At 42.5% G+C, this 12,996-nt stretch overlaps 1 protein-coding gene across 1 annotated transcript in view; it reads left to right on the forward strand.

The window, feature by feature from the left end:
* Positions 1-12,996, forward strand: part of LOC134437305 (cell adhesion molecule-related/down-regulated by oncogenes-like) — a 41,100-nt gene that overhangs the window by 2,705 nt on the left and 25,399 nt on the right. The window contains exons 4-12 of the mRNA XM_063186796.1: positions 226-498; positions 2,570-2,881; positions 2,988-3,269; positions 3,501-3,746; positions 4,032-4,094; positions 4,232-4,330; positions 5,883-5,907; positions 5,999-6,132; positions 6,362-6,412. Of these exons, the coding sequence (XP_063042866.1) occupies positions 226-498; positions 2,570-2,881; positions 2,988-3,269; positions 3,501-3,746; positions 4,032-4,094; positions 4,232-4,330; positions 5,883-5,907; positions 5,999-6,132; positions 6,362-6,412 (1,485 nt within the window). The remainder of the gene's footprint in view (positions 1-225; positions 499-2,569; positions 2,882-2,987; positions 3,270-3,500; positions 3,747-4,031; positions 4,095-4,231; positions 4,331-5,882; positions 5,908-5,998; positions 6,133-6,361; positions 6,413-12,996) is intronic.

Consider the following 12,996-nt stretch of genomic DNA (forward strand, 5'->3'; position numbering starts at 1 on the left):
TTCAAGACACATGTCATATCCACTGCTGCTGAGTCTCATGAAGGCAAATACTGGTGTCAGGGGGAGAGGAAAGACAAACCCATATCAACATATCACAGCAACGAGATAACTCTGGATGTCAGAGGTAACTTACTCTCAATTTATTTTTTTCAGTAGGACTATCTCATTTTTATTACCGGCAAATTAATAGGTGTGTGGATGTGTGTCTGCTCTTTTCCTCCACAGCTCTGCCCACAGCTACAGTGTCTGTAGTGTCTCCTCAGGGTCCATACTACCCTGGAGATCAAGTCACTCTCAGGTGTGACATAGCAGAGCACACAGACTGGTATTATTATTACTGGTATAGAGACTCTTCTTATATTAGTACAGGACTATATCAGAGCAGCAGCATCTCTCTACCTGAACAACCTGGACAGTACCAGTTCACATGTGAAGGACGCAGAAGGGATAGACCAGACAAATCCCAACGCAGCATACCCACATCCATCACAGTAACAGGTATTGACTATGGTAACTATCTATTTCATATGTTTCATAATTCTGAAACGGCTTGGTTTGATGTCTTCCCTTCACCCCTTAGCTATGCCTGTACCTACAGTGAAGATCTCAATGAACCCTGTGTACCATGGAGAAGCAGTCACTCTGACTTGTGTCATAGAGCCATCAGGTGGCTGGACATATTGGTGGGGATATCAGCGCCGGTCACCAAATAACCTCAGGTCACTCGGAGAATCAGATATGAACACGTACAATATAGGCAGTGCTGATGGGTCTAATGGAGGATACTATGCATGCTTTGGAAGGAGGCAGGACAGTGTGAAATCAACAAGCTACAGCCAAACTGCTTACTTGACAGTAAAAGGTGAAGGATGTGATTTTACCTGGTTTATGAATGCATGAAAATAATGATGTTAATGAAGTTAATGATGCACTATACAGTACACTCACAATCCATTCTACTTACAAATCAATACATAGGGCCTACAATATACAGTGTTTAGATTTAGATTTTTTGTTTAAATACTGTACGTGTTGGCTTTTTAATGGATGATTTGGGATTTTATTTGAAAAATTACAGTAAAGCAAACTATTTATTAATTATGAGTTTTGGTCAAATGCGTAATTTTAACACAGTAATGGATACAAACACTGATTCTCTTTTAATCTTCTTTTATATCTTCTTTTGCAGTCCTTATACCTACACTGGCCGTAAAGCCTGTGGGTCCTGTGTACACTGGTGAAACGGTCGCTATGACGTGTGTGATAGAGTCTCTCAGTGGCTGGAGATATAAGTGGTATAAGGGGTCCAGCAGTGTCTCAGTGTCTGAGGGAAACACCTTCACCATTACAAGCGCTGCTGAGTCTGATGAGGGCCAGTACTGGTGTCAGGGGGAACGGAGAGGAAGGCCCTCAACATCACAAAGGAGCAGTGGCATTACCCTTGATGTAAAAGGTAAACACAAACACACACACACACTCTCTCTCTCTCTCTCTCTCTCTCTCTCTCTCTCTCTCTCTCTCCTCTCTCTCTCTCTCTCTCTCTCTCTCTCTCTCTCTCTCTCTCTCTCTCTCTCTCTCTCTCTCTCTCTCTCTCTCTCTCTCTCTCTCTCTCTCTCTCTGTGTGGTTGGGTTTGTCTGTGCCATATTTCTTACTGAGACCAATATGCTCTGTGTGTGTTGGGACTTTGGACTGAAATCACATGATCTCCTGTCATTGTCTCTCATTTCCAGAAACAGCACCCAAACTTGTATTAAATCAGAAAACACAGCTATTCACCGGAGACTTTGTTACTCTGACGTGTGAGTTGGGCGTTAGCTCTGGTTTGATGTTCTACTGGTACAGAGACACACAGACTTCTACTCCTGTGGCCCAGACATATCTAAACTCCTACAGCATCAGCTTTGCTAAAATGTCTGATGGAGGACAGTACTGGTGCAGAGCTGGGAGAGGAGACCCAGTCTACTACACACAGTACAGCAATGATGTGCAGCTAAATGTTACAGGTTAGTTTGACATCTAAAGAACACAGAGCTTTATAAACTGTTTATATTGACAATGATTGGTTTAATTTATTACAGACTTTGCTGTTTTCATGTATAACAAATTTCTATTATAACTATTTCTGTACCTGTATAAATTACTTCATTTTCTTTCTGCAGGAAGACCAAGAGCTGTTGTTACCCTGAGGTCGAATTGGACTGAGTTTTTCAAGGGCGAAACAGTCTCCCTAAAATGCCACATAGAAGATGGGGGAAACAGTACATGGAACTACGGCTGGTATCTTAATGGAAGAGAGATTAGCGCCTTCAAATACATGCCTTCTCAGGAGTACAACTTTAATGCTGTGTCATCTGGAAATTACTCTTGCAAAGGAGAAAATCAACACACCTGGGAAAAATCAAGTGAAAGTAGACCTGTTCTTGTGGTGGTTTTTAAAAGTGAGCATAAATGTCTTTTTACATTACATACATGTGGCCTGTATAATCCCACAGTACAAATACATCTGGAAAACAACCAAGTTCAGAAGTAGTGCTATATAATATTCAATCAAATATTTGTCTTTAACAGAAAAGGCCAAGGCTGCTGTGAGTTTATCATCACAGCCTTGGCTGAATGAAGGAGACTCTGTGAAACTTAGCTGCAAGGTGGAGGAGTCATCCGTTGGATGGAGATTCAAATGGTTTAAAATAACTTCATACAATCCGGAAGAGAGCTCTCAGAGCTATACGGTTCTACCAGACAGCAGCAGAGGATCTGGAGGCTCCTACACTCTCAGCCCTGCTGCTCTCAGACACACAGGAGTCTATGTGTGCAGAGCAGAGAGAGGAGAGCCACCATATTACACAGACTACAGCCAACCTCAGCCTCTCTGGGTCACAGGTGAGAAATATTGCAACATTATATATTGTAATCATTATGGGTACATCCATCTGCGACAGAGAATATTATCTTCATATATTCACCATTTTCTTTGTTTTGGCATTAGGAGTCTCCCCAAACGATTCTGTAGGTAGCCATTCAAACTGGACTCAGATCTTCACACATGAGCCTCTGTCACTGAGCTGTGGGGCTCAGGGCAACTCCACTGGATGGAGCCTGATGTGGTTCACAGGCGGAGGGGGAGGGTCAGCAGGGTGTCCCCCTGCCTGGAGATCAGAAACTGGATCCACCTGCAGCACCAGCTCAGCATCTTCATCAGACAGTGGAGTTTACTGGTGTCAGTCTGAGTCTGGAGAGCAGAGTAGCCCTATAAATATTACTTTGCACCGTGAGTTCATAGACATTTGATTAATTCTGAATATTTATTGGATCACTTCACATGCTGGTGTCTGTTACTTACTAATTAGTGTACTGTGTAACTATAATGTTGAGAGGCACTTTTATTTACATCTACTCAAGAATAAGGTCCTTAACTTGTGTTGATCTTTTCAATTGTTATTCACCCAAGTTAATACACATAAAAAATTCAAACACCTTGACGAGCTGATCTTCTGTTTAGATGGTGATGTTATCCTGGAAAGTCCTGTCCATCCTGTGACTGAGGGAGATCCTTTGACTCTGCACTGTAGATATCGCAATCAGCCATTTGACATCAGTGCTGACTTCTATAAAGATGGGACACTCCTCCACACCTCCAGCACAGGAGAGATGACCATCCCTGCAGTCTCAAAGTCACATGAGGGCCTCTACAAGTGCAACAACACAGAGAAAGGAGAGTCACCAGAGAGCTGGGTTATAGTCAGAGGTAGATTGGTTTGTGTTTAACATTCAACATTTAAACATTATCCGTAAGTGTCCGCACCAGAGAGTCACAGGTTCAAGTCCTGTAATGTAAGGAGACATTATTCCTCATGTAGCCTACTGTATATTATTATGCTATTGAATGTCTTTGTTTGTGAGTTTGTTGGATAGAAGGTCCTGCTAAAATGTAACTGTAAGTCAATTGGCATAATAGTACCAGCAAATGTAGATGTACTGTACATGTAGGCCTACATGTACAACGCATGTGACGGCCATCCTTTACCCACAGGTGTGCCTAGGGTGACTGAAGTTGATCACAAACACAGTGAAGAAGAGAACCAAGAGGAACAAAGTAATATGCTATTTTCCATATTCATAAAAACAAATCATCATATGATATTATGCCTACAGCCCCCCCCCCCCCCCCCCCAAGACACACACACACATCCGGTTGGTGACTTTCTTGTTTTTCCTCATTACCTGCGACAGGCTCTTCGTCCTCCATCTCTTTATCAGTGGGAGGGGTGAGCGGCGTATTAATCCTGGCCTTTGTCCTTTTCATGGTGCATCGCTCAAAATATGGCACAGGTAAAGTACATGAACAAACACCACCATACAAAACAGTTAAAGGAGAATTCCGGCCAGTTTGGATTAATATCCCATCTTGGGTGGACCGAGGGAAAGGGATGAAAGGCAAAACCACGAGAAATTATCATGCCTGCTGCGCAAAGTTGTTCAATTGCGCTGTTTTCTGTTAAAACCTGGCCCTTCGGGCACGTATTTGACCTGTTTTAAAGCTCATAGCGTGCATTAAAACCCTTTTGAACGCTTTGGCCGTGGTGTGTGGGTCCATACAAGTCGATCTAGTGGTTCACATTTCCATTAGGTAGCATAGGTACGATACAACAGGAGTTTTCGAAAGTGGCGCACCTACCTCTTTCAGCTTCCGCCTTCCAACTACGTCCGCAAAATGGTTCGCCAAAGTGATACTTCATAGTAATCCATTTTATTTTTGTCCACCAAAGACGAGCCACAAGAGACATATTCACATGTTTTCATGTCTTGAGTTGTTATTGTCGCGCAGATTCACTTCTCTGTCACTGAACGCAGTGTAGTGACGTCACGGTGTCATATGACTCCTGGAAGGAATAATTCTTTATCTGTAACAAATATTCTGGTTCGGAAAAGATAACCATGGCCACCAAACTCTTCAATTGAACTACCCCAACGGAGGATCCATCTCAAAATATCAAACAGTATATTACGACAGCGCCTCTCTTTCTCGCTTATGTATAATAACTGGAAGAGCGAATGGCGTTCCTTCCAGGAGTCATGTGACACCGTGACGTCACTACACTGCGTTCAGTGACAGAGAAGTGAATCTGCGCGACAATAACAACTCAGGACATGATAACATGTGAATATGTTTCTTGTGGCTCGTCTTTGGTGGACAAAAATAAAATGGATTACTATGAAGTATCACTTTGGCGAACCATTTTGCGGACGTAGTTGGAAGGCGGAAGCTGAAAGAGGTAGGTGCGCCACTTTCGAAAACTCCTGTTGTATCGTACCTATGCTACCTAATGGAAATGTGAACCACTAGATCGACTTGTATGGACCCACACACCACGGCCAAAGCGTTCAAAAGGGTTTTAATGCATGCTAGGAGCTTTAAAACAGGTCAATTACGTGCCCGAAGGGCCAGGTTTTAACCGAAAACAGCGCAATTGAACAACTTTGCGCAGCAGGCATGAAAATTTCTCGCGGTTTTGCCATTCATCCCTTTCCCTCGGTCCACCCAAGATGGGATATTAATCCAAACTGGCCGGAATTCTCTTTTAAGTGTACAGCACAGGGCTGCATTTCTCGAAACCATAGATGCTAACTACATTGGCTACTTTGTTATTTGCAATGCAATTTCTCATTGGCAACTACTGAAGTCGCTAACTGGCTAATAACTACGCTTTTTAGAAACGCACCCCAGTATTGTAACTGGACAGCAGAACAGTAAAAGTTACATTTGAACAAAAAAAATATTTGGAAAATTAATGTTTTAAGAGTTGCTTCTGAACATTACAAATTATTAGGAATTCTAATATGGAGATATCTTGCTGGCTTTATTTATTTGAATTATTTGCAGGTGGATGTCTTAGAGAACCTGCCACGTGAGTTCATTATAATCACCCATAATCTATGGATTGCCTAGAAAAACATATTGTATAGTGACAGCACATGATTGTTCTCATTTTCCTGTAGAGACCACCAGCCTCAGCAGCAAAGCATCAATCAGAATTCAACACAGGGCCAGAGAACCAATCAGAATTCAGCCCAGCTGCAGATTTCCAACCGGGATCCAGGGTCTGACTCAGTGTACATGCCTCTTCAGAACAGTAAGAACAGTTACACTATGGTGTGTACTATATACGTATTTAGTTTGTTTCGCTTGTTGAGTTCATGCCACTTACCATTTCACCACAGGAAGTGCTGACACTTATGAGACTATCACACCTCTATACATGCCACTGCAGAGAGGTTGGTGTCTTTACACTTTGAAATATGTTTTGTTTTTGCACACTACTGTATGTGGGATTTTGTATGGTTTATCTCCTTATTCAACAGGTGCAACAGCTGTCTATGAAACTATCAAACCATCCAGGGACCAAGATGAAGGTACATAACACTTTCACTTCTCAAGATTTAAATGCCTTTATTTGTTTTGTTTTTTTAGAAATCAGTGATGGTTGATTTTCTGCACCTTTTTTCTCTTGATAGCTCTCTCAGTTATCAAGATCTTCATGCATAAAGGGGTTGTAGAAATAGTGATTTTCTGTTCCCTTTTTCTTTTTCTCCAGATGATAATCATGACTATGATGATGTCACTTCCTCTGTCTAAACCAGAGGTCTCTATGTGAGGTATATGAGGTAAGAGTAGAGCACTACTAGTCTGGTTTTACCATCCCTTCATACTACTTTTATTTGTACAGAGGGTCTGGAACTAGCCTGGCTCTCAACAGACCTGTGCAGTTCCACACAGTTCTGCTGTGAAGGGGTTGGGGTGTTCCAAGCTACACACATGTCTGGTTTAATTGGATTCAGGAAGTTTGACGGCCAGGATATTGCTTAATTGTTGTTTCAACAACAATGGCGGCTCGCATGGAGGAGTCATGTGACAACTGTTTTGTAGACTCCACATACTGAGAGCGGTTTCGAAGGACAAGGGCAGGCAAATGGCAGATGAAGCCATGCCTTGTGAAAATGAATCCAATGTGGGCTCTCCCAGACAAAGTGGAGATCGCAAAGGCGTCCGGAAATATAAGCCTGTGATAGTTCTGCGAATATCACATGAACATTCGGCTCAGATAGTCATCGGCCGACATTTCCATTATTAGTGATGTTTCTAACTCCTCTTTCTTGCTGCCCACACACAGCTCAAGATCTCCTCCACCATCCCCACCACCTCCAGTTTGTTCCAGTCTACTTTCCTGGGGGTTAAGTTAGACTTAATGGCTGCAACATGTTCTGGCGAGAGTCAGGTCTGGAACTGCTGAACTGAGAAACGTTCAATGAAAGGAGGGGTGAAATTTGAAAAAACGTGTCCTGTTTAATCCAATTGCTAATTGTCCATGTCAGTGAAAAGGGTGGTGAGGGGTGAACTCTGTTGATGTTCGAAATATGCGCTCCCTCTCCTTCGTCCGGCCCCCATTCGATGATAAACCGGTTTTCAGGTAACGAGGTCAACCCCCTTCTAAAACCCACTCTCTGTACACAGGGATGGTAAACCCAGGCTAGAACACTGCTGTCATCAGTGTAGATTCAGCCTCGGAGTAGATTCACCCTAATGCCATTTGAACCGTGACATCCATCCAGTAGTCCACCCTAAGTGTTTTCTGGCTTGGACAAACATTAGCAGAGTTACCAAGTTATTGTATGGTTATTCATAAACATTATGTCCATTATGTTATGACTGTTGGCCTTAAGTGACATTCGGTTATGGCAAAGGTCTTTGTTTGTTTATGACATGGACATAATGTTTATGACTTCTCTATTTTTGTGGGGTAAGTTTGGAGATACTGTGAATGCCCAATAACGCTTATGACAAGCTATTCGGAATAACCATACAATAACTCAGTAACTCTGCTAATGTTCGCCCAAGCCAGAAAACACTTAGGGTGGACTACTGTATGGATGTCACGGTTCAAATGGCATAGGGTGAATCTACTCTGAACCATCACTTTAAGGCCTTATAATTAATAATTTATTCATTACAATAAGACCAGTTTTTCAATAAAATATGTACATGATATTGCTCACATCTTATTTTTTAAATGTTTGCTTCATTTTAGACTCAAAATTTCAATACAGTCAAATGTAGCTCTCACAAAGGAGTCACAGTTGTCATGGATGTGTCATGGATATGAGAGACAGTCACAGATGTGTTTTCTATGACTGACCGCACCAAGGATTTTCTTAGTTCTAATCCAATAGACCAGGGCTGGGGAACCTATGTCTGGAGGGCCGTTTGTGGCCCTTGAGGCTGTTTTATCCGGTTCTCGAGACAATTTTAATGTAATGCAGCAGCATCACATGAAATATGACATATTTTGTAAAGTAATCTTAGAAATTACATTTGCAATACAATTGAGTTATATTCAGGGGAATGTTTTAAAGGTGGCTGCCTTCAATATAGGACTTAAGTCTTGGGGGAAATCCTGGTTTGTGTTCATAGAGCTTGAAAGTGACGTCACTTCCCCCGATTACATGGGACCTCAACAGCGTTTTTAGCCGAAAATCGTAACATGTAATCCAATGGCGGTATTAAAATGATATTTCGACCCCCGTCGAGTTGTGCCACGAGCTCCACATATGTTGTTTCTAATATTTGTTTAATTTTTCATACGAACCCCCAAACTTTTTAGAAAGCTGTGTTTCTTCCCATTTTGCATGCAGACAGCCTCAGAACAAAACATTGATATTTCTTCATGAATAATCTTTATCTAGCCTCTTCTATCTAGCATATTTGTAGCCCAGCGCATATAATGACAGAGATCAGAAGATATTTACTCACTACCATGTTGTTAGATGGTCAGCTTAGGTACCGTGAAATGCGGAACTAAGGGGCGGGACTTTCAAGCTCTATAGGAGGACTTTTACAGCCCTCAGAGTAATTTGAAGTAGCCCCTCGAATGAAAAAGGTTCTCCACCCCTGCAATAGACCATCTCTGACCATATACTGTACGTATGTGCAGTATTTTAGCCTCATCAAAGCTTTTTTCAGTGAACATGTTTTTCCCCAAAAAGGTAGTGTCTGTTATGTTCCTTCCTTAGTAGGCTATGTTCTTGGGAGAGGTTGTTTTGGGCTTTATAATGGAGCTGTGTGTAAGCTGAGAAGCAATTCTCATTCTCACCAATATAGCCATGTTATCTTCCACACACCGCACTCTTCCATCTTGTTGGTGCATCTCTGAAGTAATCAAGTAGCTAGGAAATGGATCACACTCAGTTTTTTCTTTCACTGAGGAAGGCTCTTGCAGCCAAACGTCTGTCTGTCCCTGCAATGTTTGAATAAAAAGAAAAGAATAAGAAAGAAGAAAAAACTGAGTGTGATCCATTTCCTAACCACCAATATAACCAAGCCATGTCAGTAAACAGCAACAGCCAGGATGTCTAAAATTCAGTAGTTATTAGTCACTGTTGGGAATTTTACTGTATGCTGGGGCCAAAGTATAAGGTTAAGTTCTGACATAATTCACCTATTATTTGTGTAAAGAGCGTAGGCCTAATGTATAACTAGCATTTAGTTGTCTGTGAAATATTGAGCACGTTATTTTAGTTATTATGATTATTGTGTATTGTTAATAATGGATTCTGTACATTTAGCTTAGGTTACATTATTTTTTACGCATATATGTTGTTTAGACTCTTTTTCAGTGAGTTGGTTGTAGGCTATAAGGAATGTAGGGCTACTGTATATAACAAGTATTAAACTGTATTGCCTGTGAAATATTGTGAACCAAGATTCTATTATTCAGAATATTAGTAATAACGAAATCTGAACATTGTTTGGTTTAGTTTAAAGTAATTTTATGTATATGTAGTTTACACTTTAAGAAAAATAAAGATTGTCTATACAATTGTGTTGTTGACAATATTTAATTATAATAATAATTTAATAATAATTTCCTGCTCAATCTCTGCCTTTGAAATAAGGTTATTACATTAAAAATGTAACGGCTTGACTAGTGTGTACAAAGGGTGAAGTTCAAGATGATATGTATACTTTACCCTGCATCAAATACTCAATCAGCCTCTGCCTGTGTTGTGTGTAAAATATTTGTACTTCTGTTGGAAAAAAGTCAAAAACAAGCAGTAGCAACACAGGTTTCATCTGATGTGCGTTTTTTTATTGTTCAGAGCGTCAGGGGTTGAGTTTGCCATGTACTCAAGAGTCCTTGTTTGACCAGAGTTGGAGCAAGTCTTTTTCGACCTTAGATAATATGAAGAACAACTTGTCGGCTGACCGTAGAAAGTATGCCACAATCCAATAGATAAAGCAATCTCCCACAACTTGACAGGTGCAACTGACTGAATATAACCAAGGTCTTCCTCTGCAGTCCGCCACTCAGGTCTCGAACCCGAGACCTACACCAGTCAACGCTCCAGCTCAGCATGGGAGGCACAGCACGATACCACTGAGCTAAAGGTCCAGACTGGTATGAGCCTTTGGGAGGGAGGTTTACTACTGACAAACTCTGCTATACTTGGCATCCGTTACACTCACTGCTCTACACCTCACTCCCATTTCAGGTTTTTCGGCTCCAGTAGAGATCTTACTGCGCAGCCCACCACTCGGGGCTCGAACCCACCTACCAGTCAACGCTCCCGCCCCACCTACCAGGCGACGCTCTAATTCGGCATGAGAGGTCCAGCATGATACTGCTGAGCTAAAGGTCCATATCGATAGCTCTGGGTTACTGATACTGTATGAGACTTTGGGAGGGAGGTTTACTAAGGTTCAACCACCAACCTCTGTTAGTTGACATCCGTTACATGGACATGGGTGTACGGCATATGCCTGTGCCTCTGCCGGTGTACTATAAAATGCTTTGAGGTTTGCGCTTTAATTGAAAACGCAGTGCTCACTTCCTCTTTTGTCAATTGCCAGTTCGCCAATTTCTCATACTGAATCCTGTAGCTCCAGCTATACTGCAAGTCCTTTCCTTATCACAATGTGCTCAGTGATTGTCTATGCTACACACAGGACCGGTCAAAATAAAGGTCAACAGACCAGAACCAAGGCCCGGAGAGAAAAAGATGAATCCTTTGACTCCCCTAAGAACAACTCCTCGGGTGCATTCCAATATGCAGACTCCCATCCTCCACTTGTGCTTGTGGCCTCACGTTTTGCTGACGCCCTGCCTCTGTGGAGAGAACAATAAAGTTTCCCCGCAGTCAGCCTAGCCACGATCATTTTTGGGGGACTGTTCTTCATTCACCATCCCGATTGCAAAAGAGAAAATGACATTAGAATTGTGCTTTTGCAAGATATTGAATTCATTTTCTGTCGTCAGGGACATCACCATGAGGTCACAAGCAGACAGGTGAGCAAGGGAGGACAGGAATCTGCATATTGGAATACACCCCTCTACTTTGCAGTGACTTGCCCCCTAGCTCCAACCATTCTGAGATGTCATGATTATCTACCCAACGGATGACCCGGATGAAAAAAAAAAAAACCTAACCCCTCTTTGCAACTGCACTTGTTGTTCTGTATATCTCCTGTGCACTTTGTATTTGCTTGTGATGTTGGCTTGATTATGTCCTCTTTTGAAAGTCGTTTTGGCTATAAAGCGTCTGCCAAATGCAATGTAAGGTAATATAATGTAATGACCCGGATCAGGCATAATAGACTTGCAGATGCACCTTCAAAGGCAGAGAGACGAGAAGAGGAACTACATCAGAGAGCACGACTGTGAGCGCAAGGCAGTTGTCAAAACATCAGTAGCCTATATACACACCCGACGTGTGAAACCAAAATGGGCAGTTTGACACAGCAAAAAAATAAATGTGGCTATGTTCCAGCGACACAGCACTTCGTGGAAATTGGTGATTCTCTGCCACAATGTTTGTTTTAAAAATACAGTGTCGTCTTGGTGAACTTGTACTGGACATGTCTATTCTCAGAAAGTAAAAAAAAAAAAACACTTGGTGCCACGTGGCTGTTACTAGGGCAACGGAGAATGGGGACATAGCTGAGGTGATTAGCAAATGGCAGCTGATGGTTAATCCACACTGTTGGTGTTTATGAAAGAATTACATTAATGAGACTGTTACACATTACACTTCATTCTTAATTGGTATTGGTAACAGGCCCAGGAGCGTGGTTTGGTGGCTTGCTCCAGGCTTCAGCAATAGACGAAGGGAAACCACTAGGGCCGTTGACATCTTTGGCCAGGCCAGGGACAAAGTCACCTGAAATCCCTCAATTAGGGGCCCATAAGACCATTGAATGACAATCGCCCATTTTAAAGCGGCCCTGTCAAAAAAAGAGTGGATTATCTGGACACACACCCACTCTGTGAGCTGATACGAGGGACCCTCAGAATACCGGTAGGTGACACTGGTGTGAGAGACCCCAGTGAAAGAAAGTGCAAGCCAACATGGGACACTCCTATTGTCAATGTGACACATCAGCACTCCATGCACACAACGACATTGCATTTAATGCCTTACGTTGCAAAGGGGCAGCCCCAAGTGGAGCCTCAAGTGAGCAGTGCAGTGCGACAGTGCCATGCTCTGTAAATTTTTCAGGGTACCTCAGTCCTGGAGGAGGATGGGGGAGAGCACTGGTTATATTTTTAACTCCTCCCATCCAACCTGGCAGATCAGGAATCGAACCGCCAACCATTGAGCTTGAAATTCCAACCGCTTATCCATGACTGCTCTGATGAGGACAGCATTTCGTTTCTTGAACGGGAGAAACATGGCAGAAGTTGAGTGAGGAACGCACTGAATGTGTGAAACTTCGTTGTGAACACAGCGAAGAAGATCATTGGAGTACCACTCCCCTCCCTGCAGGACAATTACACCACACGAATCACCCGGAAAGCACTGATGATCATCAAAGACACAAGCCACCCTGCACACAAACTGTTCAGCCTCCTGCCCTATGGAAAGAGGTACAGGCGCCTCCGTTCCCGTACCACCAGGCTGGCGAGCAGCACAATGCACCAAGCGATCAAGACGCTGAACACTCA

The sequence above is a fragment of the Engraulis encrasicolus genome, chromosome 21, assembly GCF_034702125.1.
Source record: "Engraulis encrasicolus isolate BLACKSEA-1 chromosome 21, IST_EnEncr_1.0, whole genome shotgun sequence".
Taxonomy (NCBI): domain Eukaryota; kingdom Metazoa; phylum Chordata; class Actinopteri; order Clupeiformes; family Engraulidae; genus Engraulis; species Engraulis encrasicolus.